Raw genomic sequence first — 19,985 nt, forward strand, 5'->3', positions numbered from 1 at the left:
TTCACGTAGTTTTCCCTCTTTGGCTATCACTATCCCTCGATTGCTTCCAATTCCGTAAACCCTAGAAACACCATTGTTGAGTCAAATCTCTATAAGGAAAAGCTTGATACTGTCAATTTACCATGGCAGCCCCCGCCTCAACCAGTGTGGTTCCGGCAAACCGTACCGCCAGACGCGGTGGCATGGCGATGGAGGATAAGCTCGAATTCCTCACTACGGAGGGAGTTGAGCCCATTCTCAGCTTCGATCAAATGGGCATTAAGGACGATTTGCTCAGAGGAATCTACGGTTATGGCTTTGAAAAGCCTTCGGCGATCCAGCAACGTGCTGTCAGACCCATTATTGAAGGCCGCGACGTCATTGCCCAGGCCCAGTCCGGTACTGGAAAAACCTCCATGATCGCTCTTACTGTCTGCCAGCTCGTCGACACTTCCACCCGAGAGTAAGTCTCACACTCCTTCACGTCAATTTTTGCCCACGGCCTTGTAGTCTTCAAAGCCCTAATTTTCTTTCGCTTGAGTATAAAATTTGATATATTTTTTTTGTAGTAAATGAATTTTTTAGGGTTTGCATTTGTTTTTTCGGGATATATGTTTTTTTAATTTTTATTTTGTGTCGATGTAGAATGTTGTGAATGCATTGGGTTTTACAATATTGAGATTATACGATACATCGTTTTGTCAATTTGGAGAGTTTGGGGGACTTATGGTTTGGTAGGGAAAGGGTCTTGAAGCTGAAGGAAATCACGAGAACAAACAGAAAGTGTGGACTCGAGTGTTTGAGGGCGTCAGGATGCTCTTTTAGATAGCCTCAATCTTAGCTAAAATCTATTAGGTTGATTTTCAGTTTGCTATCTTACAGTAACAGTATTGATTTGTTTTACTTTTACTTTTAGGGTTCAGGCATTGATCTTGTCACCGACAAGGGAGTTGGCATCTCAAACTGAGAAAGTAATACTGGCAATTGGTAGTTTCATTAATATACAAGCACATTCATGCATTGGTGGAAAAAGTGTTGGTGAGGATATTAGGCAACTAGAATATGGAGTTCATGTGGTTTCTGGAACTCCTGGAAGAGTCTGTGACATGATCAAGAGGAGGACACTACGCACCAGGGCCATTAAGTTATTAATTCTTGTGAGTTTTTTTCGTGATTAGCTCCTTTAGTTTCTGAGTTTTTAATGCTTTTTTTCCTGCTCTGTTATTGACATGAAATTTTGGTTACCTATCACCAGGATGAATCTGATGAAATGTTGAGCAGAGGGTTCAAGGATCAGATTTATGATGTGTACCGATATCTTCCACCAGAACTTCAGGTATAACCTCTGTATAACCTCTAGGGATCCACAATGTATAGTTTCCTAGCTTTGTGTATATATATATATATATGTGCATCTTTTTTCATTGAAATGCAAGAGAATACAAATCTTTTCATTTCAAATAACATGGTAGCAGAGCCCTAGGAATGCAATTCAGGGTTTTGTTTTGGGTCTTTTGCATAAACACAAATTAGGGTTTAGTGTCTCTAAGGGTTCCATTTCGGTAACCCTACTTGGAGTGACCTTTTGCTCTCACTGCCTGCCCAGAAAGGAAGCCCAACCGCTGATCTACTGGTCCCCGAAGTTTGGTGCCTGGATGCCCTATATATTTAACCATTTGTTGTTTTAATGTTATTTGGCTGCTTTATAGTTATTATTATTGGAACTCTCTCTATCTCCTGGGGAGAGAAAAAAGGACAGAGAGTAAAATCAATCTTCATTGATTTATTCTATTCCAATATACCTAGGATTTATCGGATTCATGTACATTATTGGTACAGATATCCATTTCATTGAGTGTCCTGTGCCAGTGCAATTTTTAGCAATTAAATGAAGTTGTATTGATGGTTTTTTTTTTTTTTAAAACTCAACTGTTTATTGTCATTTGTTGTTATAGTCTTGTTTTGATCCTGTACAAATGAGCTTAAATTATATTTACTTGGTGTTGATGACTTGATGTTGGTACTTCATAATTGTAATACCTCTGAAACTAGCTTTTTTGTTGCTAAAGATGAGTTGTTAACTTGTTAATTATTGATGTAGGTTTGCTTGATTTCTGCTACTCTTCCACATGAAATCCTTGAGATGACAAGCAAGTTCATGACTGATCCTGTGAGAATTCTCGTTAAACGTGATGAATTGACATTGGAGGTAAGTTCCTACCTTTTTCCTGATGCTAGTTAGTTCGGGTCAATGCCTATCTTGTCAAATGTAATTTGTTTTAGCTTTTTTTTTTTTTTTTTTTATGACAGGGCATCAAACAATTTTTTGTAGCTGTTGAAAGGGAAGAGTGGAAATTTGATACTCTATGTGATCTTTATGACACCCTTACAATTACACAAGCTGTTATTTTCTGTAACACAAAACGAAAGGTACAGTCTCTCGCTATTGGAATGTAAATCTACTTCTAAGTGTGGGCTTCAATGTTGCTTGTCATTTTATTTTTCATTTAAAAAAATGTGAAGCTATCACTGTATTCATAATTTACTAAGATCACATCACTTGAGTTTTTGGTCTTTGATTTTCAAAGAAGAGAGGGTGTAATTATTTTTGTAACATAGATAAGATGAAATATGTTTGGGTAGTTAGAGGTAGATTGATTTTACTTTATGCAAGTGTTCAATGCTGGGCTGGGCCATATTTTGTTTAAAATAATGGTTATTCTTGAGTTTCTTTATCTACTGGCTACCATTATACTCCTTTGTCTCACTAGCTAATAGTCATGACTCAAGAAGGATATAAGTCTTGTTTCTTGATTCTGGATTATTGCTGCTCGGGACATGTACCCATTACTTGCTTTTCAATTTGATAGGTGGACTGGCTCACTGAGAAGATGCGTAGCAATAACTTTACTGTCTCAGCAATGCATGGAGACATGCCTCAAAAAGAAAGAGATGCAATTATGGGAGAGTTTCGTGATGGTACAACCCGTGTCTTGATTACAACAGATGTATGGGCTCGTGGCCTTGATGTTCAACAGGTATTTGTTTTTCGATTCTGCTGAGAAATGTTCTGCTATTACTGCAAAAGCCATCTCATTGGCAAGCACCTAAACTTTTATTGCCTTGTTCTTTTAAAGTTGTTGATTGAAATTGGTTGGAGATTTGAAGTATTATGTAATGTCTTTAAAAAAGATTCTAGCTTTCTGTTTTATTGTGTTGCTCACTTTGGAATATGCCATGAGATATGCATGCTTCCTTTCATGTGAAAGGTTTTGACTAGAATTGACCATATTTTACCAGCAGTGAAATACTGGATTAAACACAGGAGTCTAGTAGATATTTTGAGTAATGTAAACTATAAGTAAATGAAATGGGAAAAAAAAATCATATTTGGCACTTGACAAGTACTCTACAAGTTTGCTGGTTCTCATGAGCTTCCTTCCGTTAGATTGTGCTTGCAGCGCAATTAGGTTTCCATGCAATTTTGTTGCTTTTTTTTTTCTTTTTCTTTTTAATTAATTGTGTATGATATGAATATTTTGTTTTAGCTTGTGCAAACTACTGACAATTTTATTTTGTTGCCAGTTTGTTAGTATCCCAACATTAAGTTGTCTTTTGGTTGTAATTGTTCACCTCATAGCTCACATTTTCATTCGTCATAGTTAATATCACCAATTTATGAATCTTTAGATATCCAAAATTGTGGCTAAACTTGCCTTCTTGCCATTAAGGTTTTTCTGATCATGTTATTTTTTTTTTCAGGTTTCTTTGGTGATCAATTATGACCTTCCCAACAATCGAGAGCTCTACATTCATCGCATTGGTCGTTCTGGTCGGTTTGGACGCAAGGTATTTATCTAGTTCTTTGCAGCATAGAATCTTTAGATGTTGGATTCTTAATGTGGATCTCAGTTTCCTCCTGTAACTGAGATCCTTCATTTGCTGTTTTTTTTTTTTTTTAAATTCAGGGTTTAAGAAATTAATTCTTCTAGCAGTAAAGTATTTATTAGTACTAGGTACAAGACATCATCTGTGAGTTTCTAGCTTGTTATTTGAAAACTTGAATAGATGTATTTATGATCGGAATAAAAGACACTTTGATATAGGACAGCTGGAGTCATGCAATAGGGAAATGTATGGCTGTTGGGAAGTTTTTAATTGCTTAAAGGGGTTTTGAATTGAGATTTATCTTTAGCAGTGCAAATTTTGTGACTTGCCAGAAAAAGATTGAAGAGTTTATGATATAATGCATGGTGGTGGTTTGAACTTCGAATTGGGATTTGTAATGGGATCTGATGAAATCTTGATAAGGACTCAACTTGTGGTTGGAAATGGTACTGATGACAACAAAAAGTAATATAAAAAAAGATTCTGATGATGTGTAACATCAACAAAAAGTATAAATCTAGGCATCACACCGTGATTAAAGTTGTCACAAGTACTAAATATAGGTTTCTACTTTTGGTTTTTGGATTGGTTGTCTTTTGGTGTACTCATCTGTTTTTTGTTTGCTATTATTTCATTTGTTTATCTTTCTAGTTCTTGATTTACAGTGAGTTATATTTATGATTTTATTTGTCTACAGGGTGTTGCCATAAACTTTGTTAAAAGCGATGATATAAAGATTTTGAGAGACATCGAACAGTACTATAGTACCCAGATTGACGAAATGCCGATGAATGTTGCTGATCTAATATGAGACTTGCTTGGCAATATTGTGTGCTTGTGCGAGTGAATTGGTTTTCTGGTGATTTGGATGAGTTTTCTGAAAGGCAATCTTGTGCAGTTGCAACGGTTTATTTTTTCAATGTTATGATAGACGACGTACACTGCAGGAGTCAAACTGAGAAAAAAAAAAGAAAAGAATCGTCATTTTTCTTCTTATTTTTCCTTTTGTACCCTTATTGCTGACAAATTAGAGTAGATTATCCTTGTTGATAAGATTTTGTGTTCCATGGTAATGTTGTATTTAATTTGATTTTTGCAAAAAAAAAAAAACTTGAAAGCATTATAACAAGTTTGTGCTATTAACTTTTTCTAATATCTTTGTGTTTGGAGAGTTTTTTTAATGTCCGGTACTATTGCGCATTGTGTGTTTTAAGTTTCATGCGAGAAAAGACCAGTGGCTGATTTGGATGTGGTTTCATTTAGAATCATGCCATTGATTTACGTTCATGTTATTTTGTTTATTTTATACTTGCCTATAATATAACAACCTCAAATTCAACATTTATTCCATTTCCATAATTGTTACATATACGCATTGAACAAAAGTGAACCAATTAAGAGGAGAAGCATCAATGAGACTTAGCCAACTAAGTACTCACTGTGATGTGCTAAACACCCTCAAAGACAAGACCAGCTACACGTTACAAACAAATCCTAAAAATGGCCAAAGCTGACTACCGAACAACAAAAGAGAGAGAGAGAGAGAGAGAGAGAGAGAGAGAGAGAGAGAGTGCCTCGTTAAAACCCTCCAAGACTATAAAACTCAGATTAAGAGGGAAAGAGTACATACTGATATATATATATATATTTATATATATATATGTCTTTTTAAGTGTACCGGGGAACTCTCTTGTTTTCTTTTCCACTCTTATGGTTTCTCAGCCTATGATATAGACCATATTCCCACTTTTCAAGATTTGAATAGTCACTGTATATATATATATTTATATATCTTCTATATAATAAGTGTGTAGATAAGGAAAATTTTTGGTTTTAATAGTTTTTTATTTATTTTTTTTTGTTAATTTTAACGAAATATTCTTATATTTAACAGAATATTTTTATATTTAACGGTAGTTTGTAAACACTTAAACTTAAATAAAATAAAATAAATAATTAAAAAAAAATGATATTTTTGAGATATTTTACAATGATAATTATTTCAAAATAATAAATAATTAAACAAATTAAAATATGATATTTTTCAAATATTGTACAATAAAAATTATTTTAAAATAATAAATAATTAAAAAAAATCAAAATAAGATATTTTTGAGATATTTTACAATGATAATTATTTAAATATAATAAAATCATACATTTTATAACTTAAATAAAATTTATTTAAACTCAAAACTGACTTATTAAAATAATGTCATATTAAACATATAATATAATGTACTGTCAATTAGCAACAAATTATTTAAAAAAAAAAACTAGTAAGAAACTTAAATTTAAAATCCACATATAATATTTAATATTATATTAAACATATAATATATAATCTCTTGTTGTCACTCTCAAATTAAAAAAACTAGAACAAACATAAACTTAAATAAAAATAAATAAATTATTTAATTAAAATATAATATTTATTTAAAATTTATATAACATTAATATAAATTTAATAAAAATAATTAAAAAATTCTATAAATAAAACTAAGCAAACGTGCATATTACACGTTACTTGTATCTAGATAACGAAAATGTTTGATTTTAATCGTTTTGTATTTTTTTAATGTTAAATATTTTTATATTTAACAGAATATTTTTATATTTAATGGCAGTTTGTAAACAATTAAAATAAATAATTAAAAAAATTAAAAAAAATATTTTTGAGATATTTTATAATAATAATTATTTAGAAATAATAAATAATTAAATAAATTAAAATATGATATTTTTGAGATATTTTAAAATAATAAATAATTAAACAAATTAAAATATGATATTTTTGAGATATTTTATAATAATAATTATTTTAAAATAATAAATAATTAAACAAATTAAAATATAATATTTGATAATTCTATAGTAGGGCCTTCAAAAAGAGCCTTACCGTAGGGCTCTTTTGTGTTCTCAACCCGCGAATAGTTTTCGGTGCGATTTTTTTTATGACTATGTATATTGTAATTATTTACAGCATCCTGCAAATTTTCAGAAAATTCTGAATAATTTACAGTGCCGAAAACAGATTATTGCACACCTGACTAATTTTTTTATGCGCGTGAAAAATAGCATGTTTGAACTTAGTTTTCGGCACTGTAAATTATTCAGAATTTTCTGAAAATTTGCAGGATGCTCTAAATAACTACAATATACACGGTCATAAAAAAAAATTGCACCGAAAACTGTTCAAAGGTTGAGAACACAAAAGAGCCCTACGGTAGGGCTCTTTTTGAAAGCCCTACCAAATAAATTTCCTATAATATTTTTCACAATGATAATTATTTAAAAATAATAAAATCATATATTTTATAACTTAAATAAAATTTAATTAAACTTAAACTCAAATAATATCATATTAAACATATAGTATAATCTATTATCAATTAGCAACAGATTATTTTTTTAAAATAACTATAGGAAGAAACTTAAGTTAAATTAAATTGTAAAGAATATTAAATAAATTATACCATATGAAATTTGAGTCTATCTTCAGTGGGTGGCGCCAAACATACCCTCAGTAGTGTTTCCTCCACACTAAGTCTAATAAATAAATATGATTTAATTAAATTTGTAAAGTAATTATATTTATATTTATGATATTTTACCTGAATAAAATTTTTCACACAAATAAATCTCCAACTATGCTTCTGACCCTCAGCTTCGTATGCCAAAATTCCTACCACGAATTTTTTTATTTTCTCTTTTGATTCATTTGCAAATGGCATGCCCTGTTCTGGAGCATCGATTCCTCTAAAATCAAATTTTAGTGTTATTTATTAGAAGTGAGAGAATAAATATAGAAATATAGAACTAAGAAAACTATGCTTACTTCAATCGAATTTTTAAACTTTGAGAATGAATGGTGATTTTATGTTTCAGAAAGTTATAGGTACGATACTTAATTTTGTTATGATAATTTGGTATATTTATTGCTTTTTGTGAATCAATATATATATAAGGTATTACTATCCTTTTCTTTTGGACCATTTTTGTTATGGTAGCAACTAGCAAGCAGTAGAGAGAGATTGAATGAGATACAAGTCAGGATGAGATGACTAAAACTACTTAATAAATTCTTTCCTCAATCTCAAAATAATTAAAAAAATAATAATAAGCAAAAGTACTATATATATATATATATAGTGCAACGTTATTTATTTCCCTTAAACCATCTTCCGAGAGGTAAAAAAAAAATCTAAATTTAATTTTTAGTTGTTATATGTACCTTGGTGGTTGCGAGGAAAATAAATATCAAGTATTTTAAAATATGATGATAAAATTATAAAAATTTAAACTTGATTTTAATTTTAAAAACTTTAATTTTGAAATTTTATTATTTAAAAATGTTAATTTAAATTTAAAATAATTTGATTGTTGATTTTTTGAGTTTACTTATTTTTTAATAACAAATACGAAATAAAATTTTTATGCATATTTCATCTCAATTTTAAATAATTCCATGTATTGCTATTTTTCTTTTTCCTTTTTCTGACAAACATGTATTGTTATTTTTATTATTGATGTTTTTGTTGGGTACATGAAATTTCAAAAAAAAAATAAAAAATCATTATTAATATTATATTCAAGTAATTTCAAAAATAAATATTGATATTTATAGTTATTTAAATATTCAGAAATACAGGTACGACCAATTAATAAAATCAAATTTGAAATATAAATATCTATTTATTAAAGTAGATATTTTAAATAAAATCAAAATTCAAAACCTAAAGTATTCACTATATATATATATATATATATAGTAGAGATTATTTGGCGAAGAGAGTCGCAGAACAAAAAAAATGAGGTTTGCTTTAATTTTCTTTTGTTCATTCATAATATTGTTTACTAAAGAAACTGTTCAAGTATGCCATACATCGTCTGAAGACTTAATACCATGCATTCATCAAGTATTCGACCACAATTCTATCACAACAAATTGTTGCACTATTATTCTTAATATGGTCAACTGCTCTGATAGTGTCCGATCGGCACGATGGCTCCCTCACTTTCAAAACCAATGTCAAAACCTTAATACTCTGCCTTCGCCTATAACCCCCACCTCTCCTACCAATCCGACTAAGTTGCCTCCGCCACTATCTTCCAACGCTCCAACTCCATCGCCTCCCATAGTGGTGTCTCCAGCACCACCATCGTCCCATGCTCCAGCACCACCATCGTCTCCAACCGAACCAGTGCCTCCAGCACCATCAGTGCCTTTGCATCCACCATCGTCTGATACTTCAGCACCATCGTCTCCAATGGAGTCAGTGTCTCCAGCACCATCATCAGATGCACCATTGATGCCCGTGTCTTCACCATCATCTGATGTTCCAGCCTCATTGCCACCAACAGTGCCTCCACTATCTTCCAATACTCCAATCCCATCTCACCGAGTTGGCTCCCAAATTGCACCAAGAGCTCCACCAACGGTATGCATCTCGGCAATACGTGAAGCAAGGACCATTTGTATTCCGGAAGTTATTTCTGGATATGTCAACCATAAAATTGAGATTGGTCAAGATTGTTGTGATGCCATCAATAAACTGGACAAAGTTTGTTTCAATGATCCTAGACATCGTGTTGGTTATGGCTATCCTTTTTTAGTCCGACAGTATTGTGCACAACACTATTAGTTTTATTTTTTTCATTATTTTTATTTTATTTTATAAGGAATTTTCCTTTTTTCTCTCCTAAATTTTGTTTGTTAAGTACTTTTTGAGTTATTATTATTTATTTTTAGAAGAATCTTTTTTCTTCTTTTATAAGAAGAATATTTTTTGGGTTGTTTGTGTTTAGATATTTTAGCATATAAGCATGTGATTCTCTCCTTTCGTTATTACTGAAACGCTCATATTTTCCTCTCTAGAATCCATCTCTCTATTCCTCACTGAAATGTCAGTTTCAATCAACGGCGGCTATTATCAGTCCAATTAATGCTTAACAACTCACTCACTCTCATGATGAATTAGTTGTTATTATTGGAACTCTCTCTATCTTCCAGGGGAGATAAAAAAGGACAGAGTAAAATCATTCTTCATTTATTTATTCTATTTCAATATACTTAAGCTTTACCGAATTCAGATACATTATCAGTATATTGTAATGGGATCTGATGAAATCTTGACAAGGGCTCAACTTGTGGTTTCTGTTAAGAGTACAAATGAAACTGAACATTTGTGTTGTTTTTTTTAAGCCAGAATTCATTAGTAAATCTCATTTTGGTCTGATTTTCTATTTGAACTTCAGAATGAGTGATGATGACTAAAAATAGTACTTTAATAAATGATTGAAACCTCAACTCTTTCTCTCAACAACTCTTAATTTAAATAAAATTGATTGCTTAAGAAAGGCAACAAGCTTGCAGAATTTTACAATTTTATCACCACAAAACTTAGCGATTCTACATGTACACTAATTAATAAAACTTTTCTTTGCTAATTGGCCACTTGACCTAACATTTTATTACATCAATATTAAATAAATATTAGCTTGTTGTAAAAAAAATGATGGAATCCTCAACTCGATCTCTATTCATTGTTTCCTTTCAAAACTTAATCAATAAAATTATTGTTTAAGGAAACAAGTTTGCAAATAAAATAAAACAAATACCATTTTACCAACACAAGAATTAAGAACTTTTCTTAGCAATTGTACCATCCTGTTTAAACTTAATTCAATTCATCAACACAATTGATTTGTTAAACTAATTGAGAATTGGAATGAATCCGTGATCATTTTGTGCTACTTTTTTTTCGGTTGAGAAAGTTATATATTTTCATTGATTAAACATTAGCTATTACAATCGAGGCAACCGAGATAAGGAAATGTAAGCAGTTTTCATAAAAAAAAATAGCCTATTTAGCAAGACTATTAGCAGCTTTAGCGTATGTATACAGTAGCATATCTAAGATTTTACTTAATTGGGGCCTACATACATTAATGATATACAATTTAATGAGTAAAAATGTAAAATAAAAATTATATACGAAAAGGGCATAATAGTATAAAATTACACAAGGACTAAATAATAATTTAATCTACATTTAAAAAAAAAAACATGATGCTGAGTAGCACTATATATATATATATATATTTATATATATTTTATCAATTGTGATATAGATTCATGTGTTTTTTTTTTGCCCTGTTTTATTAGAAATGATTATGGAAATTGATATCTTATTTAACATATTGGTTATTATTATTATTATTATTATTATTATTATTATTATTATTGAAAATGTTGTATTGGTTAATTTGAATGGTTTCTTTTGCAATTTTGCCAACAAAGGAACTCCCTTTTTGTCTTGAAGACTATATTCCCACATCGCTTTATGAGCCACTGCCACTAAACATAGACAGATATTAGTTAGTTGTTAGAAAATAAAACAAAGTACTTATTTATTGCTCTAATCGGCAAACCTTATATATTTATCTATATAAATACAATATTTATTTAATGACATTTCAAAAACCAAATAAATTATTAATTTTATATTCTAACTCTAACAGTAAATATTAATACATACACGTACCTAAAACTAAAGAGATTATTTGGTGATCACACTCACAAAACAAAAATGAAATTGTATTTAGTTTTCGTTTGTCTCTAGCATCATAGGTGTCTGTGCCTCCATCATCATTCGAGCCAGTGTCTCCAGCACCATCGGTGTCTATGCCTCCACCATCGTCTGATGCTCCAGCACCATCGCCTTCAACAGAACCAACACCGTCACCCCCATCAGTGCCTGTGTCTTCACCATCCTCTGATGCACTAGGCCTATCACCTCCAACGGTGCTTCCACCATCATCCAATACTCCAAACCCATCTTGCTGAGTTGGCTCCCCGGTTGCACCAAGAGCTCCACCATCTCCTCCCAAAAGAGACTGTCTGCATTTTGGCAATACGTGAAGCAAGAACAATTCGTGTTCCAAAAGTTATTTCTGGATATGTCTACCGAAAAATTCAAATCGGCAAAGATTATTGTGATGCGATTAAAAAACTCGACAAGCTTTGTTTCAATGATCCTAGGCATCCTTCTGGTTATGGCTATCCATTTTTAAACAGATAATATTGTGCACAACACTATTAAAGTGTTTTATTTTTTTCATTATTAGTTTATTTTTTCATTATTTTATTTTATTATGGAATTTTCTTTTTTCCCTTTAAAAGCGAAATTTTGTTTGTTCAATACTTTTTTTTAGTTATTAATATTATTTAGTTTTAGAAGAATCCACTACAAGAATTATTTTTTTGCGGCGACCTTTTTTCGCCGCTAATAATCTTCGGAAATGTTTTTATAGATTTATGAAACTATTTGCGGCGAAAAAAATTTATTTACGGCGAGCAGATCGCCGGAAAAAGGGTTCAGATTTGGCACGAAAAACTTCCGCCAATTTGATTTATTCGCGGTATTTACATTATTTGTGGCAAAATTGAGGGTTATTTGCAGCGAAATTGGTCACCGCTAATGAGGTCAAAAAATTGGTCAACCATTTCCGAAGGAAATGTTCGCGGTTATTTTTCATGAGATTATTTGCAGCGAAGTAATAAGTATTTGTGGCGATAGGTTCACCGCAAATACTTTTGAATTTTAAATTTTTTTTAAAGCTTTTTTAACAAATTTTAATTTTTCCATTCTTTAACTTCATAATAAAATTTATTACATTTCCTTGTTTTAAGAAGTTAATAATTTTAAAGAAAAATATAACTTTTGTTTTACTCTTTTACAAAATAAATTTTTTCATAACAATTTATTTTACTTTTAGAAAATAATAAACCTTTGTGTTAATAGTATTTTTTGGGTTTTTTTTTAACTATTCTTTAAGTTTTTAATTCTTTCAATTTTCTCTTTGCCTTTCTTGTAAACTCTTAAAATAATTTTTTTTTTTTTAAATAAATGGGATTTGATTGGCAGCAATTGAGACCGCTCCATGCATTTTGAACACTAAAGTCAACAAGAACACTCTTGATTATTACGATTATTATTCTTAGTACATCCTGAAAAGCGATCAGATCATTGATTATGTCTGGAATAGTCCGTAATCACTTAAGGATGCCTTATACTACCACGTATGGCTGATATCGACGTCGATCGAGAATGATCTCTGCATTTTGAACGCTGAAGTCAACAAGAACACTCTTGATTAGTGCGATTATTATTCTTAGAAAACCCCAAATAGCGATCTGACCATTTATTAGCTCTAGAATAGTCCATAATCACTCAAGGATGCCTTAGACTACCACATATGGGTGAGATCGACAACGATTGAGATTGATTTATGCATTTTCAACACTAAAGTCAACAAGAACACTCTTCATAAGTGTGATTATTATTCTTAGAATAGCCCAAATAGCGATATTCCATTGATTAGGTCCGGAAAAGTCCATAATCAGTCAAGGATGCCTTAGACTACCACATATGAGTGAGATCGATGGCAATCGAGACTGATTTGTACATTTTGAGAACTAAAGTTACCAAGAACACTCTTGATTAGTGCCATTATTATTCTTAGAGTACTCGGAATAGCGTTCTGACCGTTGATTAAGTCCGGAATAGTCTGTAATCACTCAATGATGACCTAGACTGCCACGTATGGGTGAGATCGGCGACGATCTAGACCAATCTATGCATTTTGAACACTAAAGTCAACACGAACACTCTTGATTAATGCGATTATTATTCTTAGAATACCCTGAATAGCAATTTGACCGTTGATTAGGTCTGAAATAGTCCATAATCCTTCAAGGATCACTTAGAATACCATATATAGGTGAGATCGATGGAGATCGAGAATCGATCTGTAACATCCCAAATTTCCTAATGTGGCTTAGTGCCTGGATTAGGGGGCCGGGAGGCAATAATTGAATTATTATGTGAATTATATTATAATATAATCATGTTAGAGATATTAAATATGTGTATGTGGGCCCGTTTCTTATAAGAGGGGTATTTTAGTAATTTGACCCGTTCGAGGAAATAAATACACATATGTGTTTGTGAGATTGATACCACATTATTATGTGGATATATTTGAGTTACTCGATGAGAGGCGATTTCGATGAGCAAGTTAGCGGAAAAGTCACAACGGGGTCTGAATACCCAGCTCGGGGTGAGCTTAGGGGTATTTTAGTAATTTAGTATATTACCGGGAATTAGTGGGTAATGGGAATTTATTGGTAACCGAGTGAGAATATTGAAAGTAGTGGAAACTATTGGATGCAAATTGTGGATAGCGGGATTTAAGGCAAAGGACAAAATTGCCTTGTGGGCACTTGTTGTATAGGTTAAGGGCAAGGGGCAATTTAGTCAATTCCACTTGGGGTTTTAGACTTGGCTAGCTGGATTATACTCATAAGGTTTGAGAAATTATAGGAAACTAAAAGAAAAGAAATTCAACAGCTCTCTTCTTCTCCCTCGTTTTCTCTAGGTGCCATGGATGCTTGAGTTGTTCTTGGGGAATTGAAGAGTAAAGTCTAGAAATCAAGGTGTTAGGCTTTGGCAAAGCAGAGGTTCATCTCAGCTGAGGTAAGAGTTTTGAACTGTAAATTGTTTGGTTTATTATGCTGAAATATTTAGAGTAAAGGTGTTTATGCATGCTTGATAATTGAGAGGTTGGGTTTGGTAGTTTGATGAGTTTTATTGTGATAATTGGTTGGGTTTTGTTGGTAAGGGTGAATATATAAGTTGTGGGAATTAAATTGGAGGAGTGGGATGAAATTGGTTAGGTTTTGGCTGGGTTCGGTTGAAGAAAAACCCATAAATTTCTGGGTTCGTGGAATTGAGTCGCGGCCTGCGAAGAGAATTTTGAGCCAGCAGGGCTCGAAGGCAGGGGTGGGCCGCGGCGCCTCAAGGGCGCGCTGCAGCGCGTGTTGGTTTTCAGGGAGGTCGAGCCTCTGGAATTATAGGCGGGCTGCGGCTCGGGTGTGAGGGGCCGCGACCCTTAAGGGGAATTTTGGCTTAAATGAGATTTTTAGATTGGGAACCTAACCATTTGGGCTCGGGATCGATTCTACTTCCTTGTTAAGTGGAATTCGATATCTCGGAGGCTAAGAGTTGGTCTGGAAGTTGTTATTTACCTGTTATTGATGGGAACTTCCTTATTACGGTTGTGACTAGGTTTTTGCTAAGGGCTTGAATCGGGGGTCGTACTCAAAGGGTCGTCGCTGGTAACTCGCATACAGACCGAAGGTAAGAAAACTGCACCTGTTATGTGAATGCATGATTAGAGCTTAGTTAAGGTGATGAACATGATTATAATTATGTTTGCGAATATCTAATTAGGTACACTGTAATGTGCATAATTATGACTATGCTTATGACTGCTGTGTGAATGTATTATAATGCATTGTGTGATTATTGATAGGTATGCTATGTGAAACGTGCGACTGTCTGTTATGACTGTGAAGCTTGGTTTATAAACTAAAGGATTATTAGGGTGTTAAGCAGGGATCAACTTATTAGTTAAGAATATATGGAACTCTGGGAGACTCGCCTTATAAGTTGAGAGTCCCAAAGCTTCAACTTATAAGTTGGAGGCACGTGGTGGCTTGACTTATAAGTCAAGGGCTTAAAGAACTTAGTTTATAAGCTAAGATTGGCATAATGCACGTGTTGTGCAGGCCACCATGGCTAGGCCACCCTAGGAGTGTGACATGCACTTGACTGGCTCGGATGCCAACAGCTTGAAAGAAAGTGCAACATACACTTGTGTGACTCTATGGTCTCCAGTTTGATTTAATGAGCGCACCAGTTTCAGTTATTACTGTTTGATAGTCGTTTTATTTTGTGAACTGTTGATTACGTTTTCTTGCTGAGTCTTCTGGCTCACAGGTGCTTGTGGTGCAGGTAAAGGTAAAGAGAAGCTCAACCAGCCATGAGTCGGAGGGCATTAGCAGTGGTATGTACATATGTAGTCCACTCGACCACCACGGCCGAGATGCCCAGGGGAACTAGGGTCAAACCCAGCTTTTGCCGCCTAGGACGGCCTATTGTGTGACCTGAATATTGTAATTGACTTTTAAACTGATATTTTTGGGATCCCATGTAAAGAACATGTTTTTAACTTAATGAAAATGTTTATGAGTTGACCAAAGGTTTTAATACCTAAACCTTTAATGGCTTAATCACATGTTTAGTCTAAATCACTTGTTTAGCAAGTCCATCACTGGTTTTAAACACACTTGGTAATGGTCCCTAATTAGCAGGGCGTTACAACTTGGTATCAGAGCAGCCAAGGTTTAAGGGTTTCCTGATGTTGGACTGGGCATGTACATTCACTGCTAAAGACAAGCTCGACTCAAGGTTGGGTAACTATTAATATAATTATGTGTATATTTGCTTGAATGAATTATGTGTGCTTCACCTGCTAGTTTAAATAAGAAGCATGAGTTATCCTGATAAGGCATGGCCCTTGACTACTGTATGTAGGTTGAGAACGTGTTTATTAGCACGATAGATATTTGTAAATGCTATAGGACTACTTATTAGCGTCATTGCACTTGATGAATGCCAGAAACGCTTATTAGCGCTGTTATATGTGTACCCTAGATAGAGGATGCTTATTAGCGCCGTAGTATGCTCAAGGAAAATGTTTATTAACATTGTTAAGTGATTATGCATGCTAAAGAATATGCTTATTAGCATTTTGTTTAGGTGATGCCATGAATTTCCCTGCTTATTAGCATGATTATTGAGTGTGAATTATTGGGATGCTTATTAGCATTGTCAATGCATGTGGATGCTTATTCGATTGGTTTTGAACCGTGGGTTGATGTGAGATACCGCTATTACTGCCTGATAAGTTAAGTCATTGATTGCAGATAGACTTGGAAGTATGCTTCCAGGGCAATCCAATGAGCCAGCCAGCGCTGGAAATCAGGCCAAAAGTAATGATCGGGTCAAAACCCTCCGCTAGCCCCTGAGAACTGGCAACAAGTGCTTGCAGACTTGCAAGCTCAACTGTAGAGGAAGAATGAATAGATACTACAACTGAGGCAACAGCAGGTTCTGACTGGGAACGCTACATCAGGGCCCCCCATCTGCTGTTCCAGTACCAGTAGTACAACAGCAGACAGAGTTGGAGAACCGCTGGGAATTGGTATATGAGCGGTTTAGGAAGCAGCATCCTCCGGTTTTTTAGGGTGGGGCAAATCCACTTAAGGCAGAGCAGTGGATGGCCATGATTACGTCCATCTTGGACTTCATGAGAGTTGTGGGCAATGAAAGGGTGGCCTGTGCCACGTACATGTTTCGGGAGGATGCCCGGATCTGGTGGGAGATGGTGTCTTAAACTAGAAATGTAACTACAATGGGTTGGGAAGAGTTTAAAACCCTCTTCAATGAAAAGTATTACAATGAGGCCGTTAAAGCTGCAAAGGCCGAGGAATTTAGTAAACTTTTGCAGGGGAATATGTCAGTGACTGATTATGCCCTGAAATTTGACAGATTAGCCAAGTTTGCTCCAGACTTGGTGTCCACTGATGGGACAAGGAAGGAAAGATTTCTTCAGGGGCTACAACCTATGATAGCCCGGGAAGTCAGAATTACCACTATACCTGGAGTGACGACATACGCTCAGGTAGTGGAAAGAGCCCTTACTGCAGAGGGTGCTGAGAATAAGATCTGGCGTGACAATGCAGCCAGGAGGGATATGAGGAGGACGGGACCTCCCTTCTTAGGAGTTAGTAGGGGCGGAGGCCCCAGCGACCAAAAAAGGAAGACCCCGGATACCAGTTTGGCTCCTAGACCTGATAGGAGGCCACATGGTGCACAAATTGGCCGCCAGGACGGCAATGAAAACTGGAAGACATATCCAGAATGTGCCAGATGCAGGAGACGTCATTTGGGTGAGTGACGGGCGAAGGCCTGTTTTGTATGTGGACTTATGGGGAATCTTAAGAAGGATTGCCCAAGACTGAAGAAAGAAAAACTTAAGAAGCCAGATAGTGCGACTCCGGCTCGAGTATTTGCATTGACACAAGCTGAGGCTGAGGCTAGGCCTTCAGTGGTCATAGGTCAGCTTTCTAGTGCTGGCATATCTTATTCTGTGTTGATTGATTCTGGTGCGACACAATCTTATGTATCTAGTACGATTGTTGATAGTTTTTGTAGGCCCTGTGAGTTTTATGTTGTGGGATTTGGAACATTATTACCCACTGGGGAGTTGGTGGTTTCCAGGAGGTGGGTTAGGTCTTTACCAGTGATGGTAGATGGTAGGGAATTATGGGTTGATTTGATAGAGTTAGCCATGACCGATTTTGACGTGATTTTGGGGATGGACTGGTTAACTAGATATGGAGCAACCATTGATTGTAAGAAGAAGATGGTAACTTTTGAACCTGAGGGTGAGGAACCTTTCGTATTTGTTGGCACTGTGCATGGACCCTGACACTACAACAATTAATGCTAGTTGCGGCGTAGCTATTAGCGGCGGGTTCAGTCCGCCGCTATTATACAGGCTATTAGCGGTGGACTAGGGGGTCCGCCGCTAATTATGTGTGATTATTTAAAAAAATATATAATAATATGTATTAGCGACGGACTGCCCATTATTAGCGACGGGTAGTCCGCCGCTAATACAACAGATGAAATGCCCGGGAAACAGACGGTTATTTTTTTAAGTTTTATTAGCGGCGGATAATCACCTTTTATTAGAGGCGGATTATCCGCCGCTAATAGTATTAGCGACGGAGAATCTCATTTATTAGCGGCGGAGTATCCGCCGCTAATACCATTACTAGCGGCGGGCTATAGTAATAGCGGCGGGACCCCGCCGCTAATACATTTACGGTTAAAATTTCGCATCCCAATCTCCTTCTTCTCTTCCCTTCTCTCTGTCAAAACCCTTCTCCATTTTCTTCACTGATCACTCACGATATCCCCTACTCACACCAAAATTTTCTACTCAAGATTTCTGGTGCCATTGTACTGAGTACTGAGTTCACCTCATTTCCTTTCATCACTCACTTGCCACTCAAGCAAATAACTTCCCGTCATCTCCAATTTCTCATCTCTCAGACTCGCAGTCGCCGCACAACCAGTACCTCTGCATCACCGCACCGCCACACCACCGCGCAACGTTCTCCAACCCTCCATCCACTCCTTTCGTAGTCGCACTTCGCACTATCCTCCTCTCTCCATCCAATCTCTGTCCTCTCTCAGTCTCTCCTACGCACCTTTTCATTTATACAGGTATATATAAATATGTGTTATTTAAATCCTTTTACAGCTTTAATTTTGATGCTTGTGATACTTTCTTGATGAGATATTTGTTTTTTATTTTGTTTCTGGAAGAAAATATGAATATTTGTGGGGCTCTAGTTTGATTTTCAAATTAGTGTTAAGAGCTTAAATTCGATAAACCCAGAAACATCGCATCCCAGACCAAAACCTAAAACAAATCGTCATACCCATTTTTCATTCTCTATACACACTCCCCTGCTCTTCAAAATGTGCATATCTTCCATTTGCTTTAAAGTCTCTTCTCTTCAGCTACTATATATATATACATATATATATCACTCTACTAATTGCATATTAATTTTGGGTTTTTCTTTTCTTAACAAATTCGAGCTCAACTTCTTCCTCTCTAATAACTTGGGATCAATATTCTTTTTGCTGCCTATCACAGTGCTTCAGGTACTTCTTTTCTCAAAACAAAATATATATTCTTGAAGAACAGGTTATAAAGTTTGTATATAATTGTACACTTGTATTTATGGTTGTATGATTTTGTTCTCTCTGCTTTTAGTGGAATGAATCGACCAATTTTTTTATGGATCAAGAAGTGTTTATTTATGCTCAGTTATACTATATTTTACTGGGTTTTTTTTAATTTTTTTTTTCCATAATTCAATATGCAAATATTGTTTTTGGTAGTTTACTGCTGAAGTGTAGAGCTACTCTAGATTTCCTAGCCCTAAACCCTGTCTTGATATTCAGGTATAAGAAAACTTTGGTAGATTTTATAGTATGGTGAGGAAGTTGTAGATTTTATGGTTTGACTAAGTTTTTTTGAATCAATTGACTTGGTGGTTTTTTATTTATTAGTTTATAATTAAAAAAAATATTAGTATGTTGCTTTATATTTTTTGTGAAATTTAA

General features: G+C 34.4%; 2 protein-coding genes across 2 annotated transcripts; one reads left to right on the plus strand and one right to left on the minus strand.

Annotated features, from left to right (window-relative positions):
- The first annotated feature begins 12 nt into the window (after positions 1 to 12).
- On the plus strand, positions 13 to 5,016 carry LOC133824106 (eukaryotic initiation factor 4A-3). Its single transcript, XM_062256972.1, has 8 exons — positions 13 to 442; positions 896 to 1,136; positions 1,235 to 1,315; positions 2,081 to 2,188; positions 2,290 to 2,409; positions 2,850 to 3,017; positions 3,742 to 3,828; positions 4,565 to 5,016. Exons 1-8 carry the CDS (start codon positions 123 to 125, stop codon positions 4,676 to 4,678), a joined length of 1,239 nt encoding a protein of 412 aa, XP_062112956.1. The 5' UTR covers positions 13 to 122; the 3' UTR covers positions 4,679 to 5,016.
- A 3,883-nt stretch (positions 5,017 to 8,899) lies between these two features.
- LOC133825668 (uncharacterized) lies at positions 8,900 to 19,065 on the minus strand. Its single transcript, XM_062258582.1, has 3 exons — positions 18,926 to 19,065; positions 11,415 to 11,770; positions 8,900 to 9,243 (listed from the first exon to the last, which is right to left on the minus strand). The coding sequence occupies exons 1-3, from the start codon at positions 19,063 to 19,065 to the stop codon at positions 8,900 to 8,902; spliced, it is 840 nt and encodes a 279-aa protein (XP_062114566.1).
- Between the last annotated feature and the right edge of the window lie 920 nt (positions 19,066 to 19,985).

Source organism: Humulus lupulus, chromosome 3 (assembly GCF_963169125.1).
Source record: "Humulus lupulus chromosome 3, drHumLupu1.1, whole genome shotgun sequence".
Classification (NCBI taxonomy): Eukaryota; Viridiplantae; Streptophyta; class Magnoliopsida; order Rosales; family Cannabaceae; genus Humulus; species Humulus lupulus.